This window comes from Electrophorus electricus, chromosome 22, assembly GCF_041902795.1.
Source record: "Electrophorus electricus isolate QZ-2024a chromosome 22, ASM4190279v1, whole genome shotgun sequence".
Lineage (NCBI taxonomy): Eukaryota > Metazoa > Chordata > Actinopteri > Gymnotiformes > Gymnotidae > Electrophorus > Electrophorus electricus.
The window spans coordinates 14,498,791-14,521,523 of NC_137518.1; the positions used below are offsets into that span (position 1 = coordinate 14,498,791).

The following is a 22,733-nucleotide window of genomic DNA, read 5'->3' on the forward strand; positions in this document are numbered from 1 at the left end:
TTGTACTGTACGTTGCGTCGTCCTTGTTGCAACATGCGTTCCTCTGAAACTTCGTGCATTTAAAAAATAAATGAGTAAGTGGGGGAATTATTAGTTACCAACGCTAAACCAGAGTCCCACGGTTTAGATTTAACTAGTAAAAAGTTAACTGTTTTAACTGAAGAGGGAAGGCAAGATTCACCCTAACACTGAACACAAATGAAAATTGATGATATCTTAACATGAACTGGTAGTGCTTTCTAAATGCCATCCAAATGTATAGGGTACGTTTTTGGAAGCCTTTAATCTAGGCATTTTTTAGAGGTTCAGAACGTACTTTCATCTTCCAAAATCTTAGTACGTTAGTTTTTAGTTAGTTGTTATTAAAAAAAGTTGTTAATAGGACATTTTCAGTAAGCAACATTTGAACCGTCGCGCATGAACTATTTAAACTTGGACCTTGAAGACCGAATACTTTCTTGCCCACGCCAGCTTTTTCGGAGCTGAAGAAGCCTGCAGGAGGCGACGTGGAGCGAGTGAAGGGTACGGGAGTGACCCCACGCGTGGAGCGAGTGAAGGGTACGGGAGCCCATATCGTGTAACCGTGACTGAGCCCACGCGTGGAACGAGTGTCGACGCCTGTTGCGTTCTCGTGTGAGCAATGACATCCTATTCTGTAACACGAGTTATTCCACGACCGTAATAATCTTTTGTTTTGGGTATAGATGAGGATGAAAACATTCAGGATACCTTAAGCTTGTGCTTTGCCATTTGTGCCATCTGGGGGTGTGAAAATGCACTGAAGTAGAAGCACCTTGGTTCACCCAGACAGGTAAGTAGTTCGTGATGTACTCTTCAAAATAATCTCCATCACAAGAGGATTTTTTTCTCTCGGTAATTCTTAAGAAATCCGCATGTTTAAAAGGTCTGAGGGCGTAAGACAGATCCTTCTCTGCATGGTTTATAGAGTTGGTCGTCTTTTACGCGTTCTGGTTTGTGGCTACATCATCTTAGCTAACGTAGTCGAATAATCAACCCAAGAGGAATTTTACAATGTATTAAGTTTTTATTAAACGTCTTAATAATCGTATAAACTAATTTTTGTGAAATATTTGTGGTTTATAGCAGACTACTATTAGGCTAGTCATAAAGGAGACTCGATCTTTTTACCAACACTAAAACATTTAAAAGCTTATTAAATGTCAAAAACGAAACCTTCTTTAAATTGCCTAGACCAGAGTATTTATTATACCATGATATGTCATTTCGGTCTTATGTCGTTATGAAAATACAATACAATGTGCAAGCAAACGTACAGCAAGATTAGAGCGTAAGTGTAACGAGAGCGGAAGATATGAGTGTATCAGTGTGTGGGAACTACCGGCAGCGGCGGTGGGGTGCGGTGGGGGGGAACTTTTCACTCATGTATTTTGGTTGTTTATTTATTTACTTTTTATTCAATCGACGCACACCTGATTGGAGCAATGTTTAGATTCATAAACCCCGCGTTTAAAGATGCCGTTAACACTCCAGTGGGCTTTTGCAGTGATATGACTGATTTAAACCACATTTATGTCCCATTTTGGTTTATAAATATTGATATTGAGAAAGCAGTTCTACCTTAATAAACTGTGCATGTCCAAACGAGGTGGTTCATTCAGGTCCGTTACGAAATGGACACAACGTTGGCCATTTAACGCAGTGGTGAAACCTTTCCGGCACGAGTTTACACGTTAGTCGTTAGTCCACGCGTTACTTTAAGTCACGGGGTCGCGCGGGCACTGGGCCGTGCGCGTGTTTTCGCCCCAGAAGCACGTAACGATTGTGACGGGAATGTCAAGCAGCGGGGCCTCTGTTAATCAGCTACAGAGGCGCACGGCCTGGTGCGCGATATGGTGGTCAATACATGTCTTTGCTCAGTCGTGTTGTCCAGCAGTGCTCTCTTGGTAACGGATCTTTTCCCAGCTCTTGTCCAAAAACATCTAGAAGTCGAGCCGAGGTGGTACGAGTCCTCCGCCCGTTCTGCCCGCCATTAACGTAACACGCCACCTGTTTCCTCCGTATCCGTGATGCACGCTCGAGCTTTTTAGGTGGACAAGCCATTGTCTTTATAGAACTGTGCTCAAATCGTTGCATACGTTTTGTATTAATTTGTTGCTCGTAAATATAGTGAAAGTGTTTGAAAGGAAAAAAAATGAAATAAACATTAAGTGTTTGGGTTTGTTTGACGTCCATATGAAGTTACTGACAGGTGGTAGTTTTGCCTCCCTGCCATAATCAGAAGTTGTAATCAGAACTCATAGTTGTTTGTGGTGCTGTGTTGTCAGAAAGGACAGTTTCATTGCAGGCCTGCTCTCGCCTCTGCTAGCCAAAATGTGAAGAAAGCCCTCCTTAATACATTTCTGATGAGTCGCCTATGTTTAACTGATTCATCTTTTCTCAGGGTGATGTTAAATGTGTTTGTTTTTTCTCTCTTAAAGAGCTATCTTAGGACATGTAGGCATGATGGTTGAGAAAGGGCTCTCATCTCTTATTTATATTGTAGTCACACAAACCAGATCCTGAATCATCACTGCATTGTTAGACAGTTTGAATACCAGCTCTGTATTTTTGTTGATTCTTTATCAAACATTCCATGGTGTTCTACAGGATGTGTCCAGTAGAAGGACTGTGTTGGAGGTAACTGGAGGACGCCTGTGTTTCTAACCCATGGTTTGACATGGACCACTGGGCTCTCCTGATGGCGTGTGTGTGGATCCAGGTCGCCATTCCGGACGCGCCGGACATGCCGGACACCTGTCCTCTGCTGTCCCTCACGTACGTTAACTTCTCCGTCCCCTACCCCATGCCTTACTTCCGGAGCCGCGGCCCCGTCCAGAACGTGGCCGTCAACCTGGCCTTCAGGGAGGTGTATGTGGCGTCGCGGAACGTGATCGAGGCGGTGAACAGCACCCTGGGTAAAGTGTGGGAGCTGCGCACGGGGCCCGTAGGTGGCGGCGATAGCGAGTGCGTGCTCTGTCGTCTGTGCGACCTGGAGAGTGACCCGCTGCCTGAGGACACGGACAACCAGGTGCTGCTGTTGGACACGTTCCTCATGTACCTGTACTCGTGCGGCAGCTCGCAGTACGGCGTCTGCTATTTCCACCAGCTGCACGAGGGCGGGCGTGCGCCCGCGCCCTCTCGCTGCCTCTTCCGCCGGGAGGTCAACTCGCCAGCCTTCTGTCCGGACTGCATCGCCAGCCCACTGGGCACCAAGGTCAGCATGGTGGAGGAGGGCCAGACGGTGTACTTCTACGTGGCGGCCACGGTCAACGACAGCGTCACGCAGCGCTACAGCCGCAAGTCAGTGTCGGTGCGCCGGCCTCTGGCCACCGAGGACGGCTTCCACACAGACGTTCGTGGCCTCACGGTGCTGCCGCGCCTTCGTCGCGTGTACGCCATTGAGTACGTGTACACCTTCCACACACAGGACTTTGTCTACTTCCTGTCAGTGCAGCGGGAGAAGGCAGCGCAGGCCCCGTCGCCCTATCAGACGCGGCTAGGCCGCCTGCCACGCCATGAGCGGGAGACGCGCCGCTACCGCGAGGTCGTGCTCGAGTGCCGCTTTGAACCCAAGCGCCGGCGACGGAGGGATGGGGCTGGGGGAGAAGCCTTCAAGGATGTCGTCTACAACGTGGTGCAGGCGGCGCACTTCAGCAAGGCTGGCCGCGAGCTCGCCGAGGAGCTTGGCGCCGGGGACGAGGACAACATCCTGTACGGTGTCTTCGCCGTCACCAATGACTTGGGCATCCCGGAGCACGACTCGGCGCTCTGCGCCTTCCCCGTGCACTCGGTCAACTCGTTCATAGACGAGGGCGTGGAGGACTGCTGCAAGTCGGGTCCTGAGCAGCTGTCCAGGGGCCTGTGCCACTTCCAGCCGTGTGAGAGCTGCCCACATGAGGTCAGTCAATAAGCCCCTCCTCCACTCGTGTGATTGGAGCAGAGCTCATAGTGGTAAAGCAGCCCTGGCTATGCACTGACGTTTGCCACGCTGGCCACACCCTTGGCTGCAAAGCAGTGTGATTCATAAAAAGAGCAGCTACTTTCACCCAGCAAAATATGTATAGCGTGGCCGTGTAATGGTTAAGCCAAAGACCTGGTACTGTGGAGGGTGCAGTTTATGGCTGCTGGTAGTTCTTTCTCTAAGCAGTACACAAGGACCTTCAGGCTTTAGATCAAGCACTAAGACTAGGCTCCCAGGCAAAGTTTAATCTTCTCTCCTTTGGTGTTTTCAGTGTTCCAACATGCAAGATTTAGCCCATTAAGTGCCCATTATGCCTGTAAATGTGTTAGTGCAGGAGAGATACTATTGGAGCAGACTGCCGAGACTGGGTCTAAACTGCATGGGCCATATTGGTAAACACATCCGAGTTCTCTTGTGTTCGTTAGTGTCATTCCCTCCTTAATGTCTCCATGCTAAATCGCATAAGTGGCTTCAATTGATCTAAACCTCAGCAGTCATTGACCTCTCACATGTCAAATGCTCTGCTCACATTACCCCTGTACCCCTGTACTACATCAGGTTCACTACCTGTTCCTTCCCATATTAAGTCTAAACTTCAAATGTACACCAAGATTAGACTGTAAGTCGAACGATCGCCCAGCCCTGTTCAAACCCTTTCCGTGATCTCCTTCCACACTGTCTGTTGCACACTCAGATCTTTTCCATCTACACTGTCTCTCTCACACCCTCTGGTCTCCTCCAGCACTGTCTCTCTCACACCCTCTGGTCTCCTCCAGCACTGTCTCTCTCACACCCTCTGGTCTCCTCCAGCACTGTCTCTCTCACACCCTCTGGTCTCCTCCAGCACTGTCTCTCTCACACCCTCTGGTCTCCTCCAGCACTGTCTCTCTCACACCCTCTGGTCTCCTCCAGCACTGTCTCTCTCACACCCTCTGGTCTCCTCCAGCACTGTCTCTCTCACACCCTCTGCTCTCCTCCAGCACTGTCTCTCTCACACCCTCTGGTCTCCTCCCACACTGTCTCTCTCACACCCTCTGGTCTCCTCCAGCACTGTCTCTCTCACACCCTCTGGTCTCCTCCACACTGTCTCTCACACCCTCTGGTCTCCTCCAGCACTGTCTCTCTCACACCCTCTGGTCTCCTCCCACACTGTCTCTCTCACACCCTCTGGTCTCCTCCCACACTGTCTCTCTCACACCCTCTGGTCTCCTCCAGCACTGTCTCTCTCACACCCTCTGGTCTCCTCCAGCACTGTCTCTCTCACACCCTCTGGTCTCCTCCAGCACTGTCTCTCTCACACCCTCTGGTCTCCTCCAGCACTGTCTCTCTCACACCCTCTGGTCTCCTCCCACACTGTCTCTCTCACACCCTCTGGTCTCCTCCCACACTGTCTCTCTCGCACCCTCTGGTCTCCTCCCACACTGTCTCTCTCACACCCTCTGGTCTCCTCCAGCACTGTCTCTCTCACACCCTCTGGTCTCCTCCACACTGTCTCTCACACCCTCTGCTCTCCTCCAGCACTGTCTCTCTCACACCCTCTGGTCTCCTCCCACACTGTCTCTCTCACACCCTCTGGTCTCCTCCCACACTGTCTCTCTCACACCCTCTGGTCTCCTCCCACACTGTCTCTCTCACACCCTCTGGTCTCCTCCCACACTGTCTCTCTCATACCCTCTGGTCTCCTCCAGCACTGTCTCTCTCACACCCTCTGGTCTCCTCCAGCACTGTCTCCCTCACACCCTCTGGTCTCCTCCAGCACTGTCTCTCTCACACCCTCTGGTCTCCTCCAGCACTGTCTCTCTCACACCCTCTGGTCTCCTCCAGCACTGTCTCTCTCACACCCTCTGGTCTCCTCCAGCACTGTCTCTCTCACACCCTCTGGTCTCCTCCAGCACTGTCTCTCTCACACCCTCTGGTCTCCTCCAGCACTGTCTCTCTCACACCCTCTGGTCTCCTCCAGCACTGTCTCTCTCACACCCTCTGGTCTCCTCCAGCACTGTCTCTCTCACACCCTCTGGTCTCCTCCAGCACTGTCTCTCTCACACCCTCTGGTCTCCTCCAGCACTGTCTCTCTCACACCCTCTGGTCTCCTCCAGCACTGTCTCTCTCACACCCTCTGGTCTCCTCCCACACTGTCTCTCTCACACCCTCTGGTCTCCTCCCACACTGTCTCTCTCACACCCTCTGGTCTCCTCCCACACTGTCTCTCTCACACCCTCTGGTCTCCTCCAGCACTGTCTCTCTCACACCCTCTGGTCTCCTCCACACTGTCTCTCACACCGTCTGCTCTCCTCCAGCACTGTCTCTCTCACACCCTCTGGTCTCCTCCCACACTGTCTCTCTCACACCCTCTGGTCTCCTCCCACACTGTCTCTCTCACACCCTCTGGTCTCCTCCCGCACTGTCTCTCTCACACCCTCTGGTCTCCTCCCGCACTGTCTCTCTCACACCCTCTGGTCTCCTCCCGCACTGTCTCTCTCACACCCTCTGGTCTCCTCCAGCACTGTCTCTCTCACACCCTCTGGTCTCCTCCCACACTGTCTCTCTCACACCCTCTGGTCTCCTCCCGCACTGTCTCTCTCACACCCTCTGGTCTCCTCCCGCACTGTCTCTCTCACACCCTCTGGTCTCCTCCAGCACTGTCTCTCTCACACCCTCTGGTCTCCTCCAGCACTGTCTCTCTCACACCCTCTGGTCTCCTCCAGCACTGTCTCTCTCACACCCTCTGGTCTCCTCCAGCACTGTCTCTCTCACACCCTCTGGTCTCCTCCAGCACTGTCTCTCTCACACCCTCTGGTCTCCTCCACACTGTCTCTCTCACACCCTCTGGTCTCCTCCCACACTGTCTCTCTCACACCCTCTGGTCTCCTCCCGCACTGTCTCTCTCACACCCTCAGGTCTCCTCCAGCACTGTCTCTCTCACACCCTCTGGTCTCCTCCAGCACTGTCTCTCTCACACCCTCTGGTCTCCTCCAGCACTGTCTCTCTCACACCCTCTGGTCTCCTCCAGCACTGTCTCTCTCACACCCTCTGGTCTCCTCCCGCACTGTCTCTCTCACACCCTCTGGTCTCCTCCCACACTGTCTCTCTCACACCCTCAGGTCTCCTCCCACACTGTCTCTCTCACACCCTCAGGTCTTCTGGTTCTGGAGTTCTTGTTGTCCCACAGCGTTCTTGTGACTGCTCTACTTTGTTTCTTCTTCTTCTTCTTCCTCTTCCTCTTCTTCTTCTCCTCCTCCTCCTCCTCCTCCTCCCCCCCCCCCCCAGGGAGTATGTTTACACACATTATGTACAGCATTAGAACACTCGAGGGCTCCCAAACTTAAATAGTGCAATAAATCAGATGCAACTGCTACCACTGTGTTGTTTAAACAGCACAAAAAAATCTCTATCTGCAACCTTATGGATCCTTTAGCGATGGAAAGGAGTTTATGGATGTGTTGGCAAGTGACGTAGACCTACTTTTGTTGGATATGTTAACAGTAGTACACCTACAAGCAAATGGAATAGAATTTTGTTGTTGGGTGGGTGGGTCTGTCAGGACAAGTTTCACCACATTCTGTTGTAGAAGGGGCAACAGAGTGGGTTTTCAGTATGAGATGTGAGCAGTGAAGTGGCTTGTTTTGTGGAGGTTGAGAAATACCATTCCACTTGTTCTGCATCTTTTTATTGGGGCCTGTTTTCCTGTTTGCTCTTAGTGCAGGAGAAAGCAATGCACTTAAACTAAAGAGCGAGCCCAAAACAGGCTGGTGTTCCAGGCTGAATCAACAGGCTTTTGTAGTGGATTAACGCTTTGCTGTAGTAGGGAGGTTGTGTCCTGCCACATCATTAATGCTGCAGCTATCCATTGCTGGGACTACAGCTGACGGTGGGAAACTTAGACCTCATTCCCTGTCAGAGGTTTGCAAGGCGTTTGGTGGGTCGGATGCTCAGAATTTGCTTTGCACAAGCATTTAATCTTTTCATGTGCAAAAAGCATTTTTGAGGATTCACATCGTCGTATGCATCATATAAACCGACGCTACCGATGATGGCCATGGGATACTTTTGTGTCCAGACACTCGCTTCTTGCCGGCCAAATAATCCTCGGTTTGTAAACAGTCCTGCACCGCAATGAATGACATCACTTGTAATTTTCCACCGAGGAAAATGATGTTGCAGTTTTCTTCATGGAATTGAGTTGTACAGAAAGAACCACAAATGGCCTCACAAAAGACGCCTGACTAAGCTCCTTCCACAATGAGTGCGTCTGCTCAATCACAATCGCTTTATTTTTAACCACTAGCACTGTGGAAAATAGTTTGAACACACATTACTGATTCATGAAACAGAAAGAGGCCTGTATGTGCTTTAGGATAGAAAGCCTGGAACACTATGCTTTCTAGAACTAGTACTATGGAACATTCTAGAGCATATTGTAGCGAGAGTTTACCATCTTGTGGTTGAGCAAAGTTCATTGCTTTACCCTTGGTGTCCGTTTGTCCTATTTTTAGCAGTAAGTGTTCTTGCATGCATTTCTAAGTGTGTGTGTGTGTGTGTGTGTGTGTGTGTGTGTGTGTAGTCGAGTGTTTTGTTTTGTTTTTTAAAGTGGTGTCAGAGAGGGGAACACAGGGATACAAATGCACCTGAGCAGGATTTTTCCCACTTATCGTTTCCACTCAGTGTTGGTTCCACTCATGGTCTTCTTGACCACAGACAGAGAGTCAAAAGGGCAAAAGACCTGGAGAATAAACTGCTTTTTTAGTTCTCTGCTTGTTTTTAAAGCTTCCTTTAAGGAGAACAGTCTGTCCACTCAATCTGCACTCATAATGTAATGAACCTTTAATTTATTTACAAAAGAAAAGAAAAAAAAAGACAGAAAGTTAAAAACATAACCAGTGTCTTCACATTTGAGGTTATATGAATCAAGCAGTCTTTTAACATTTTAGTTTGAATATCACACCCTTTTAATGGAAGTATAAAAAGAACCACATCCGTCGGTCGGCCGAGCGATCCTGTCTGTATCATTCGACTGTGTGATTGGTCCATTACTGCATGTGTGTGAGCAGAGCATGGAGCATAATGCTACGTGCAGAGACCAGCCCACGCTGGTGGCCCAGCCGTATTACCGAGTGGACCTGTTCAACCGGGAGATGCGCGGGACTCTGCTCACCGCCCTGCTCATCACAACGATCAAGAACAAGACGCTGGCTCACATAGGCACGGCCGACGGCAGACTGCTGCAGGTAGCGCCCCGACTGAACGCTTACAGCGTTCTTGAACACCTCGCACCAAACATTCTACAACATGTTGAGTATTCTAGGACCCATGTGCTAAGTAAGGGAAAATGGCCAGACCCTTAAATGACCCTACAATGAAACTTTATTGCTAAGGTTTTTGTCAGCAGATGTTAGCAAATGTCATTAAGCTGTCAGACTTGAATGGAAATTAAAAACAAAGAGAACCATCAAAGCCATTATTTAGGTACCAAAATACTCAGTCTATAATTAAAATACAAAGTCATTCTTTAAGCCAAAAAGGATGTTTGCACAACTCCCCAACACCATCAAACGGTTTGAAGAAAACCGTGTCCCATAAGAAATGAACAAGGCCAAACCAAGTTCATTTGAGTCACATCTTTTGTGAAACTGGCACGTCTGTTCTGCTAAGCCGTACAGATCTAATCATTAATATTTACCAAAGGTAGTGTTGCCCTGGACTAATCTCTGCTGGGAAAGCTGCTATTAAGAGCGTAGGATAAGTGGAACAGCCTTTCTTGAGGCAAACACAGTACGTGCAATTGCGGAGGGGAAAGCAGTATTATAAACAGATGAGTCAAAAAGACTATGATCCAATCCTTGAGAGTCCAGAACCTGTGTATGTCTGAAAACTACAAATCGCACATGAGTCCTCCATGTGTCGTTTCCACGGTCAAACTTGGGGAAAGACTGTAACATGGTCTGAGTTGTTGGTCAGAAGAATCGCTGATCTTAAACAGGTCCGTGGTGATCTTCCTCTCCATCAGCGCCATGTCTAGCTCAAAGTACTAACGTGCAGCGCCCATTCGCCAGACGTCAGTACCACAGAGTTCACGTGGACTGAACAAACACCTGCAGCATCCTGTGGCTTGAGGAACTGGTCTCAAAGAACTGGAGATGTTCCTACAGAAACATGTGTGAAATGAACAAATGACTTGGGTTCCTAAAGCTGTTAAGACACTATAACAACTATATGTGTACAATTTTGGAAAAAAATAGCAAGTATACCAATGCCAGACTGTGTGTGTGTGTGTGTGTGTGTGTATTGGATGTGCATTCTGCATGCTTCACATGACGGTGTGTGTTGTGCTTGTGTTCAAGCTTGTCCTGCGGAGGTCTAGTCCGGTGGTCTTTGCTAACTACTCTCTGGTGGAAGACCAGAGGGTGTCTGCCACTGCTGCAGTTCTTCCTCCAGACCACCTCCTGTTCGTGGTGGGGGAGAAGGTACAAGACCAGACACACTGTGACATGATCAGACTCAGACTCACCATAATAGTACGATGGAGGGCAGCCTTTGGTATAATAGCAAAATCAGACAGCCAGAAAAATCAGACAGTTTGTCCTTATTAGACAATCACTTTGGCACTTTTTCAAGGGTATATTGCCATTAATGTTAGATGGCCGCACAGTTGTGTTTTTAAGGAGACTAATATTAAATAATATATTTGAAATAATATATATGAATGTTTGCATGTTTGCAGGCTGAGACAGCACGAGAGAACACTAGTCCCTTCTTTAGCTGTTCTCAAGTCTTGTTTTTACAAGAATGACACATCAGCTCCCAGTTCAGGCATTAATATGTAGAATTCTGAAACTCACACAACGCTGTTTCACTAGTGTGTGTGTGTGTGTGTGTGTGTGTGTGTGTGTGTGTGCCAGATGTTCCAGGTGCCTCAGAGAGGCCCCGGCTGTCTCCACTTCCTCACCTGTGCGGCCTGCCTGACCGCACCCACGTTCATGGCCTGCGGCTGGTGCTCAGGACGTTGTGCGTGGGAAGCCGAGTGTCCAGGCCACTGGGCCAAGGAGTCGTGTCCGCCTGTCGTCACCCAGGTGAGCTCAGGTTACGCACGCGGCGCTCGGCCACGTTATCTGCTTGTGACTCAGCGGCTGACATGGGGAGTGGCATATCCTAAATGTCACGAGAACGGTATGACAAATCAGAAGTTAATGGAAAAAACCATACACGTGAAGCATAAAAAAAAGCACTTCATATCGATTTTAATAGGTTTTGAGTATTAGTAATGAGGAGATGATCGGCTCAGAATAAGTATTTATGAGTAACACCATTTAGTTATACATAAACAAATGACTGCAATTCTCAAAAAAAAACACCCCTTTCTTCCCTTTGACTGAGTATATTATTACCATATCAGTCTCAGCTGAAAAAATGTGAATTTGTTGTTTTTTTATCCACAGACCTCTAATGATATCGTGGTGGGGTGGGCATATTTACGGTCTGTTCGAGTGTAGCCTTGGTTTTAGACAAACGCGCGTATTCGTGCTTTCTCCGTAGTTCTTCCCAAAGACGGCCCCCCTCGATGGTCAGACGGAGCTGTCTCTGTGCGGGTGGGGGTTCCAGTCTCCCCATCGTCATGCCATCACCACTCGCACCCATGAGGTGAAGGTGGGCGAGACGGCCTGCGTGGTGCAGCCCCTCAAGAGCAACAGCACACTGTGAGCGCCACCATCAGGCCAAATGCTGCCGTTGCTTTTAAGTAGAGCACAGCAGAGCTCGGGAATTCTGTAAAGGATATTTAAGAGCTAATTGCCGGGGGGGTGTGTGTGTGAGGGAGGGGGCTGGTGGCAGGATGTTCATTTAGGAAAAACATAGCAGTAGAACAACAGGATGTGTCTCTTGTCGATTATTTTTTAAATGTTACAAAATTAATTAAATTTTGGCAGCTTGTGATCACACTGTTGCACATATAAATACAGAATGATTTTTGCGCTGTGCACAAAAAGCCACCATGTAGACATTTATGGTGGGAAATTGCAGACTGAAAACTATTTAAAGCCACACGGGCTCTTTTTTTCCTCTGTAGCCTGATGTGTAAGATCCGCTCTGGTGCGAGCGAGCTACCGTTCCAGACGGTTAACGTCACGGTGAGGGTTGACGAGGGTCGTGTCTCTCCCGAGGGCCGTTACTCTATCCAGGGCAGGGCCAGGATGTCTGGATTCATCTTCGTGGTACTTTTCCTTTTATAGTCTGTCTCGCTGGGACTCTGCCTCTGAAGGGCATAAATAATGTGTGGATTGAGGGTTACAGGTTAGGGACCGATTGCTGAACCCAACTGGTGAGTTTATAGTGATGTATTAGTGTTATTTGAGTCAACATTCTTTGTGTTTTTTGGAACATGGGAACGCCAGGATTAATCAAAACACGCAACCCCGATCTGAAACATCTGAAATTGGCAAGAGTGCTTACATCACACAAACACACACACACACACTCACACACACAAATTATGATTTGTTAGAGGGGTCAGTTTCACTTATCTGTAGTATTAGTATTGTAAAGGCTAATGATTAAAATGTGTATATTTTGCAGTCCTACACTGCACTATATACACATATTAAGCACTAAGAGTCTGAAGTTTATAGGCTGACAAAAGGTTGATATATATTTCTTGTTCCAGTGTGTTTTCGACAACCCAGTGTCCAGAGTGGGTTTGTAATTTTTGGCCTTGTGTGTTTGCGTTCCTCAGCTTCCCAACATCAGTGAGGTCCAGCCTGATTACGGTCCTGTGAACGGAGGCACACTCGTCACCATCACAGGACCCTATCTACACTCGGGGAGGAACAGGAAGGTCACTCTTGATGGAGAGGACTGCCCCGTCCAGCGGTGTGTGTGTGTGTGTGTGTGTGTGCGTCTGTGTGTCTCACATGCATCCCAACCATGTTTTGCGTGTCTGAGTGCCTGCTGTCCTTTGGCCTGCAGTGTGTCTGTGGAGCGGGGAAACCTGTCCTCCATCGTGTGCGTGTCTCAGCCCGTCTCTGAGGTCGAGGACGTGGTGTTGCAGGTCTACATCGACAAGTCCCGTGTCTCGCAGACGCGGGTGTTCCGCTACAAGCGCACACCTGAGATCCTCTCCGTCCTTCCCGACTGCGGCTTCGACAGGTGCACGTTTTTATTCCCTGCAAACACAGCTCGGCACAAGAAGCCCAATGATGCAGACGGTTTTGACTGAGCGCCTGTTAGCATATGTCGAAATCGGGTGAAATGCCACGCTCCGGGGAACTGTCTTCACTCTGTTTCTGAGGCTTTATGCCAGGTCTCCACCCACACTGATTTGTATTGTACTATTAACCGCAAGGCTAAACCATGGTTCTGGATTTCAGAGATGAAGGACATTTTGAGAGATACTGAGGGCTACAGTCTGTGCATTCGCACTGTCTGAGCGTGAAACAGCTCAAATGCTGTTGCATCTACTGCTACACTCTGGCTGCAGTCACTATACAAAGCACTTTACCACTTTATGTGCATGGAGGAATCTTCGTTGACGTTCTGATGTCTGATGATGTTTTTTGCTTCCTTCACCTGTCTCTGTGTTTGGTAGTGGGTCAAGGATCGCCATTGAAGGGAAGAACCTGGACTCTGTTTACAGGACAATCATCCACTTCAAACCCAAAGAGTCACATCTGAAGCCGGTTTCCACTGTAAGAGTGTGGGCCCACTCTCCCGTGCCTTGTCATGCTGGTCCACACATATGGTTTCTAATTTTCTAGCCCTGTTAGCGCCACTGTGGAGACCCACAGCATTCTACGGTGTGTTGTCCTTATTTTGCATTATAACCTCTACCCTGCCCTGTGTCATGTAATCTAGCCTGGTCCCTGTATGTGAAAGCCTTACAACTTCACTGAATCAGGTGTAAAAGAGCAGTTTGCTAAAACAGATAAAACCCCTAAAGCCTGCAGTGCAGATTTTCACTAAGCCCTGCGGTGTGGAGTTCCACTAAGCCCTACACTGTGGAGTTCCATTGAGCCCTGCAATGCTGAGATCCACTAAACCCTGCAAGAGCTAAGTCTCTTCAGAGTGTTTAGAATCTGCGCCTCAACACTTTCTCCGCTCTTCAGGAGTGCCGGGGCAAAGCCAGCGCCACCCGGATGGAGTGCGTCACACCAGCCTTTCCCAGAGACGAGACGGAGGAGGGAGAGCTCTCCTTCGACATGGACGGCGCTCTCGGCCTGTGGAAACAAGACTTCTCCTACCATCCCAACGGGATGCCTATTCCCTTCGAGACAGAGGGCCACGTTCTCATACTCTACCCTGGCTTTGACGAGGTGTCCCTACACGTACGTGTGCCGTCTCACGGTTCCTGGCAAGTTCAGACATAAAAGTGCTGCCAACGATCAGTAAATACTAACGCGGCGATCGGGAAGTGATGCAACCGAATGAGTATCGGTCCTCGTTTTGGCCCTCCCAAAGCTCTCGAGCCACAGTAAATTTGGATTTGTCTCCTTTTTGTTGCTGTGTGTTGTGACCTACAGCACCAGAAGCTCAACCTGGTGAGCTCCTGTATGAAGATCACCATGACCGTGGGAGGCGTCGACTGTGGGGCAAAGGTCCTCGATAATGAGATCACCTGCCGTATCCCCAAAAACCTCACCATCCCTAACGAGGGCTTGCCTGTGAAGGTGAATGCCCCCCTGTTTTTTTTAGTTCATCAGGAGCAGAAGGGGGCGAGGGGGAATGCGTGTTTGTTAGGGTCTTTTCCAGCTGTTCTTAAGCCCAGTCCTGCACATGTTTGTATCACCCCCAAATTTACTTACTCTGATTTAACTGATCAAGTACCTTTAGGAGCTGTTTTCTTCGAGGCAGGGAGAACACACATAAAATTGCCAGACTTCTGCTGTTAAACTGACCAGTGTTGAGGTTCTTCCTGCAATGATCTTTTGACTCCATATGGATTCACATGAACAATGGAACATTTAAAAGCTAATGTTCAGTTAAACTCTTTGTGATTTGACTCAATCACAAGACCCCTTATGTGCCTGTTGGTATATGTACGGCGTAATGACAACCTTCTCTGTCAGATCACAGTGAATGGTCATGTCCACAACGTGGGCACCGTCATCCTGGTCAGTAACCATTACATGGTCGGCATCGTGCTCGGCATTTTAGGAGCTCTGGTGGCTGGCGCTGTGCTGGCCTTCATCACCATGAAACACCTGAGGAAGAAGAAGACAGGTGAGGAAGTCACAACTGCAGCAATAAAACACACTTCCACAGCATGCCTTCTTCCAGATCGGTGATTAACCTCCAAGCGTAATTACAGGCCCAAATTTGTCCCACACTCTACTGAGGTTTTTTTTTTTGCTTCATTATGAATTTTTTTTTTCAAAGACTATGTTGCTTAAAAAGTGAATGCGTTTTTAATTTTTAACCAGAAGTAATTTCTCTTGCCATGCTGGGATTTATTACAACCTGAAGTAAACTTCATTGACTGTTTAGTTGCTTAAACGACCATGATCACAAGGTATTCTGAGGTGTTCCACGCCAGGAGAATGTATGTGATAAGAGCCATTTGTGGGTGTGCTGAGTCGGCTGTCTTCTGAATGTTCCCCAAGCCTTAAGATGTTTGGGAAAAGGTTAAACAGGAAAATGTTTTGTGCAACTGGCAGATTCTCTGGCTGAGAGCAGGCTGACCCACTACTCCCACAACCACAGTTTCTCTGGTAACAGCAGTGTGGAGCTTCTGCCTGCTGGAGACTACAGACGAGGTGATGTCAAGTAGAAAATCTACCCCTGGATCCCATAATTTTTGTGACATTTTCTGACATGCGCAACCCTACCGCTTAAGGTTCAGACTGATTTCCCAGTAAAGATTTGCACAGTAGAAACAGTTTATACTCATGTCCATTAGTTGAAGCAGGGCAACCCAGACCAAAATAATTTTTACGACGGGTACATACTTTAAAAAATGTAATGGGTTCCTGGGGCTTTGACGCAGCAGATGCGGCTGTCAGCCCGACCCCCGTGCCCGCTGGGGCAGGGGCGTTCGCCGGCCTGGGATATGGCAGGACACTGGACTCCAGCCTCGCCCCTCTCATGCCCCCTGAGAAGATCTCTATCTCCAGCTTTCGTCCAGAGCTCCTGGAGGAGGTGAAAGACGTCCTCATACCGGCAGCCATGCTGAACGTGCAGCACCATCAGGTCATCGGCAAGGGTAATCACCCAGGGCTGCCATTTGAACATTGATATTATTATTATTATTATTACTAGTAGTAGTAGTAGTAGTATTTTTAGGTGTTCTTAGAGTATGCTACAGAGTGTTTGCAGTAATAATGTACAAAGACTAAAACAATAAAAGAAAGTTACCTGACGATAGGGTTAGAATTTCACCTTCTAACGTCAAACCAAAATGGCTTGGCCATTTAATGCTTTATTCAATGAGTCACGCAGGTTTATGTTTCTCATGAGGAGACGGAACGGGGAGAATGTGACGCCAGAGGCACTGCGGGCTTGTCTTGTGTCAGGACAGGTTCTAAATAGAGGGCCTCAAGAATGGAACTGGCATAGCTGGTAACCATAGCTTTCCTCTACAGGTCATTTTGGCACGGTTTACCACGGTTACCTCACTGACCACAACATGAGGGAGATCCACTGCGCCGTGAAGTCCCTCAACAGTGAGTTGCCACTTTCTCTCACATGCAGCCGATGCTCTTAAAGTGATGAGAGAAAATGTTTTAGGCGTGAGCTAAATATTATCCTGTGTTCTCACAGAGCGACCTGTGACCTCAGAGTAATAGCCTGTGAAGCCTGTAATCTACCAGGTGCAGAGAGAGTTTGAAAGCATAAAGATTTAGAATCTTTAATAATGTCTCCGCGGGCATCTGAGGACACTGCGCAGAGAAGTTCATGGCCACTGTGCAGGAGCAAAGCGGATCATTTTGCGTTGTTCTAGCAACCGAGTGTACCGAGTTGTACAGGAAACAATGTTATCAATAGTAAGGGGGCAAAATGAGATCATATTTTTTTTAAAGAAGTTTCTTATTTAAATTTAATGGTACCAAACTCCAACTGGTAAATATTGAATATCAATTTGCATAATGATAAATAATGTATGAATGAGATATTATGGCAGAAGTTTCAAAGATCAATATGGCGGTTAGACAATCACTCTTGAAAACTATAAAAGCTCCTGTGTACCCCTCAGGTGTTCTCCAGGGGGTGCTCTAAGGGGAGGTGACGTGAAATAATGATTAGATATGGCTTATGTCAGAGTTTCCTCATCAGTCCATTACTCTCTGTCAGTAAAGCACGCTCGCTCTGTGTCGCTAGGAATAACGGATGTAGAGGAGGTGGAGCAGTTCTTGAAGGAGGGCATTCTGATGAAGGGCTTCCACCACAGCAACGTGCTCTCCCTGCTGGGGATCCTACTCCCACACGAAGGGCTCCCCCTGGTGGTGCTGCCCCACATGAAGCACGGAGACCTGCGGCACTTCATACGCTGCGAGGACAGGGTCAGTGGCCGTGCCGTGCCGCCCCTGTTCAGGCTTGAAACCAGCTCCGTTACGCAAAGTCAGTGGATGGAATGACGTGAACGGGATATACAGGATGAGCGTCCGGAATCAGTACTCAATCAGTGATTCTCGTGTGTCTTCCACTGATCCATGACATTCCAGATATCTGAACAACCTTTGAGTCGTCTTGTTCAGTTCAAGCACTAAATTCAACTAATCCACTTAATAGCGAATGCATAAAAGGACTGAACATCCATGGACTAGCAGGACAGTCACAGCTCCTGCATACCTTGCTTGTAAGGTGGTGTTTCTTATCTCCGTGCTGTGCTGTGGTTTCCTGCAGAACCCTACGGTAAAGGATCTGATTGGCTTTGGACTTCAGGTTGCCAAGGGGATGGAGTATTTGGCCCAGAGGAAGTTTGTACACAGGGACCTGGCAGCCCGCAACTGCATGTGAGTCTTAAACATAGTAATAATAATAATAATCTCATGGATTGGTGAAATAGCAGCAGCTGCTCCATGCCTTGACTGGAAAAGATGCCTTTCTTGCTGTACTGCAACTGTCCAGCAGAGGGCCGTGATTCTTGTGTAGCACTTTCTCCATTCCGGCAGGCTGGATGAGTCGTACACAGTGAAGGTGGCAGATTTTGGCATGGCTCGAGACGTGTTCGACAAAGAGTACTACAGCATTCAGGACCACCGCAAGGCCAAGCTGCCTGTCAAATGGATGGCCATTGAGAGCTTGCAGACCCAGAAATTCACGTCCAAATCTGATGTGGTGAGACGTGGACAGACACAGGCGCCTGTGTGGAGACGTTACGCTAGGTTCCATATCTTGGTCTGCCTTTCCTGTCACTTACTGTCTTAACCCCACCCGTATCCCTCTCTTTCTCTCTTTCTGTCAACCTACTGCTTCTTTTCATACTCACTCCATCTCGCCCTCCCTGCCTCTCATTCTGCGCTTCCTCTAGTGGTCTTTCGGGGTTCTGACGTGGGAGCTGCTGACTCGAGGCGCGAGCCCTTACCCAGAGATCGACCCCTATGACATCACACATTACCTCCTGAGGGGGCGGAGACTGCCTCAGCCCCAGTATTGTCCGGATCCTCTGTGAGTTTCCTCCTGTCCTTAAAAATCGCTGCTGTTGCCAGGACCCCGGTGTTTCACAGGGTCCTTTTCCCCAGTGAAAGATGCCTGGTAGATCTCAGGAAAGATGTGGTGATTGGTTGAGAAGAAGCAAGTTGTTAGTATGGCAAAAACGAGCTGATCACTAAGACCTCTGTTAGAATTGTTTTAATGGCGCAGCATGAAATAGCATATGCTTATTAACTCTGTAAATTTTAGAATTGCGAGAGGTGTTGCATCATAGCTTACAGACTGAACGTGGTGCCCCCAGAATCTAACAGCTCTGTAGCAAATGTTTTCTTGTCTGTAGTTGATGCGCAGCTCGAGAGCCGGCTTAGGCGTTTTCTCTTTTCCGTCTCATCACGGTTGAGAAAGGCGTGTTTACTCGGTGATGAGGGGTGTGAGAAGTCCAAATGAACCACATTACAGTGAGACACAGTCACTGATCATTTAGTTAGGATGCAGTGACAACCCCAAAGCCCCTTTCAACTTAAACTGCATGAACAAGGACCCCGAACCCTCAAATACACCCCAACCAATCTCTCCAACCACCCCCTCCAACCAGCCCCTCCAACCACCTACTCGACCTACCCAAGAAACATTACATCAAGTGACATTGATCCGAATGACTGCCATTAAGTGAACAAAACACAGAAACGTTTCTAGAACCTCCTAGAAAATAATGGAAGGGTCCAGAAACCCATGGAGCAGTTCAGCATGTGACCAAGGAAGTAAAGGAAACAATGAGTGAGGGCAGGTCCAAGAAAAGAGAGATGAAAAACTAGTTGGCACCAAGAGGAGTTGGTGGGTTGACAGCGGTGCACACACTCAGGGCTGACGAGTCCATGTGAATCATGTCTACATCAGTAACTCCTTCACCGTGTGTGTCAGTTATTTTTACCAGATGTTGTCTGATTAACACGCCTACTTATATTTCAGAGGCTCTGTGACCAGATCAAAAGGCCTTGGATAGGATTTCATTGGTGTGTCTGTGTGTGTGTGTGTGTGTGTATGTGTTTGCGAGTGTGGTTCAGAGTCAAACTGATTGTTACCTTTGACTATAATGTCAACATTTGCATCGTTTTGTTGGACCTTTCCTTTAACAATGAAGCCTATGACCTTCTCAAGGAGCCTCTACGGTCTTGGCCTTGTCTGCAGGTTTGCCATAATGCTACAGTGTTGGGACCCAGAGCCAGAGAGGAGACCCAGCTTCTCTACGCTTGTGTCGGTGGTGACCACTATCCTCTCCGGCCTGGACGGGGAGCACTACATCAGCCTGAACATCACGTACGTCAACCTGGACCACCCATGCCCGTACCCCGCCCTCACCGACTCTGCCGACGAATACGAGTCTTCGGATGCCGATGAGGCGGGCTCGCCCTCTGCCTGATTGGCAAAATGCCCCGTCACTCATACGGAAGGTTCCGAGAGGGCACGTGCCAATGATTAGCGCTTATTTCTAAAGTAGAGGTTTCTCACAGTGTAGAGAGAAGCCAGGAAGAAACGAGGCTGGTTATTCCCTCTACGGAAGTCCTGGAGAACATGGAGGCTGTGTTTTTCTGAAAAGCTTAGAAGCGCAGTGAAGTTACAGTCTCCAGCGTGCGTTTAGGGGGATATTCGCTCTGTCATATGGACATTGCTGCATGCCGTGTTTTGGGGAAACAGCGTGGTGTGGGGGTTCTGTGGCTATGACGTTCTTGACTGAACCCTCATCGGCTTAAGCGCTGAGTCAGCTGTATGAGCTGAATCAGGCACGTGTCACTTTGGGGGGGCGGGATGCAGAGAGGAGCTGGGAACAGTTCAAGACTATATGACCCTGCAAAGTATTAGAAATAGTAGAACCACAAGCACAGGTGAGTGTGTGTGTGTGTGTGTGTGTGTGTGTGTGTGTGTGTGTGTGTGTGTTTGCGAGACAGAGAGAAAGTGCAAATTATTTCTGATTGGGAATGAAGAGAGGTATGGAACTTGTCCTTTAAAGGTACTGTTAGCTGGATGCTGAAAGGCAGGACACACCTCTGTTCTTCTGCTCACAAACATGCACAATCCCTTCTGACCTTTCTATTCATTCAACATACTGGTAACACTTCCAAGGACCCTACTTTCCCTCTAGCAGTCACAGAGACCCTACAGAGTCACTACGGTAAGAACACGACGGTGTCTCCGCGAGGCTCTCGCGACGTGACGCCGCGCTCAGACGACTCTCGGAAAAGCCTATCGATAAAGAAACGCCCTTTTATGAGTCCAGGCCTCAGCCTCAGTTCAAGGGACACACAGTCACGGGATGACCAACACCGTGGATTCCACTGTCACGGAGGTGCCATGTTTCCGCCCTACATGCAGTAATGCGTGTACAGCCGTGAGGATAAGTGCCAGAGTATTACACAAGCATTCCTCCAGCTGGAATCCCACTGAAAGAGATCATATACCCCAAAATCCTAAAGGGATTGACCATGGCCGGATTATGCAGATCTAGGGCCTAACGAGCGTGCATGACGCACGTCAACGTGTTGCGTGAGATGATGACAAATTTGAATTTGGCATTCACCGATATTCATATGAGACAGAGCATGCCAAAATGTCAAGTTCATTAGGGTTTGCTTAGAATTTCATCAGATATGCCAGTAAAATGCATCAAATCCTGACACCTAGGAACTCTGAGAGTGGGGACCTGTAAACGAAAACTCCAGCAAGAGAAACAAGCATGAACTATTGAGCTACATCTCCTGAATGAGACATGCATTTCAGAAGTCAGTCATTTTCGCAGTCATTTGTGAGACTATAGTCCTGTTCACATTGAGTGCATGATCATGTTTATTTGTTTTCTTGTTGCATCGTAATTAGTGTAAGTGAACTGTTTTATTGCTTCATTCTCCTTCATTACGCTGTTATTGTTATATCAAAAGGGGGGGGGGGCAATTTTTCATAGCTTGGCTCCACAGAAGAGCATGATCCAGTCCTGGGGCCTACCCTGCACCTCCTTACACAGGTGTGCACACACAGGTGTGCACGTACAGACCGTTGCTCGTTAGTGTCTGTGGTCCCGGCATTGGTCTCATATCCATCTGCAGGTCCGGCGGGGTTGCTGGAGTTTTTACATGTGCACGTGTCGTGCTCAACGGTTGTCTTGAGCTGGACTAACGGGTCTGCTCACATTACACGACAGACGGAGCGTCGCCTGTAGGAGTACTATACGCCTAAATGCTGTGTCTACATTTTTCTCATGAAATGAATATATATATATATCCATATATATATCCATATATATATATGGATTCTTCATGCATAGTTCAGTTTGAATGGTACTTTGTAGCTGATGACTGTGTGGGTATCTGTGCTTTCGCTACCTTGTAAACTAAAAAAAAATGTAATGCCCATTATTTAAAACCTTAGAGTAAAGCTAATTTATTTCAGTTATCATAATTCAAATGTATTATACCTTAAAGTGTCCTGGTTCTTCTTGAGACGTTCTGGTAGACACAATTTTATTCATTAGAATGTTGTAGAAAAGATCTTTAAATAAATCCAGTGTAACAAAGCCAAAGTCTTTTGTTTAGCGTTTGACACTTGTTTTTATTTTCTGTATCTTCACCTTTTGTCCGTGACATGTAACTGCTATGTTTTGGCTTTAAATGTGGTGTCAAAGTATCATCAAATGGACATTTGACTCAGGTGAAGTCGCGTTGGCAGATCGCTGCCACTAGAGGTCAGTAGAGCCCCTCGCTCAGTTACAGGTAAGCCACTGTTGTGGCTGATGGATAGCATAATTCTCTGTAGAATTATATGGCCAAGTTGCAGTTTACCTTTAGCATACATATTGCTGAGTACCTCTGTAGCACTAATACATGCTTTGAGTTTAACCTTCCACGATAGTTGCAGATAAAAATGCTGTTTTAGTGTCGGACTCGGTTGCTTGTATTCATGTTGCTGTGTGGATGTGCATCAGCGTGAGTGAGGTGTAGCAGGAAGTGGCAGGTGAGTGCTCAGCAGTGGCGTTTGCTGTCCTTATGTTCAACCGGAGCACTTCCTCCAGGGCAGAGACTGCAGGGTTCACAGCTGAGGAGAGGACAAGACGGCACAGAGGGAATCTTTCTTATGTATATTTCATCGACGTTTTGGTGTTGGGATGCTGTACTGCAGAGAGCCTACC

General features: G+C 48.1%; 1 protein-coding gene across 2 annotated transcripts; it reads left to right on the plus strand.

Moving 5' to 3' along the window:
- The first annotated feature begins 63 nt into the window (after positions 1 to 63).
- Positions 64 to 22,112, plus strand: mst1rb (macrophage stimulating 1 receptor b). 2 transcript variants are annotated; one of them, XM_035520441.2, is made up of 22 exons: positions 64 to 558; positions 705 to 811; positions 2,629 to 3,919; positions 9,031 to 9,207; positions 10,321 to 10,443; positions 10,879 to 11,049; positions 11,513 to 11,673; positions 12,042 to 12,186; positions 12,705 to 12,841; positions 12,938 to 13,117; positions 13,557 to 13,656; positions 14,074 to 14,292; positions 14,488 to 14,634; positions 15,034 to 15,187; positions 15,622 to 15,720; positions 15,951 to 16,166; positions 16,546 to 16,626; positions 17,282 to 17,463; positions 17,807 to 17,916; positions 18,076 to 18,241; positions 18,435 to 18,571; positions 19,745 to 22,112. In XM_035520441.2, exons 3-22 carry the CDS (start codon positions 2,699 to 2,701, stop codon positions 19,974 to 19,976), a joined length of 4,158 nt encoding a protein of 1,385 aa, XP_035376334.1. In that variant the 5' UTR covers positions 64 to 558; positions 705 to 811; positions 2,629 to 2,698; the 3' UTR covers positions 19,977 to 22,112. The 2 variants fall into 2 exon arrangements, with proteins under 2 accessions (XP_035376334.1, XP_081561360.1); XM_081705234.1 differs by lacking the exon at positions 64 to 558 and having other exon boundaries at positions 565 to 811; positions 15,954 to 16,166.
- Positions 22,113 to 22,733: the final 621 nt, after the last annotated feature.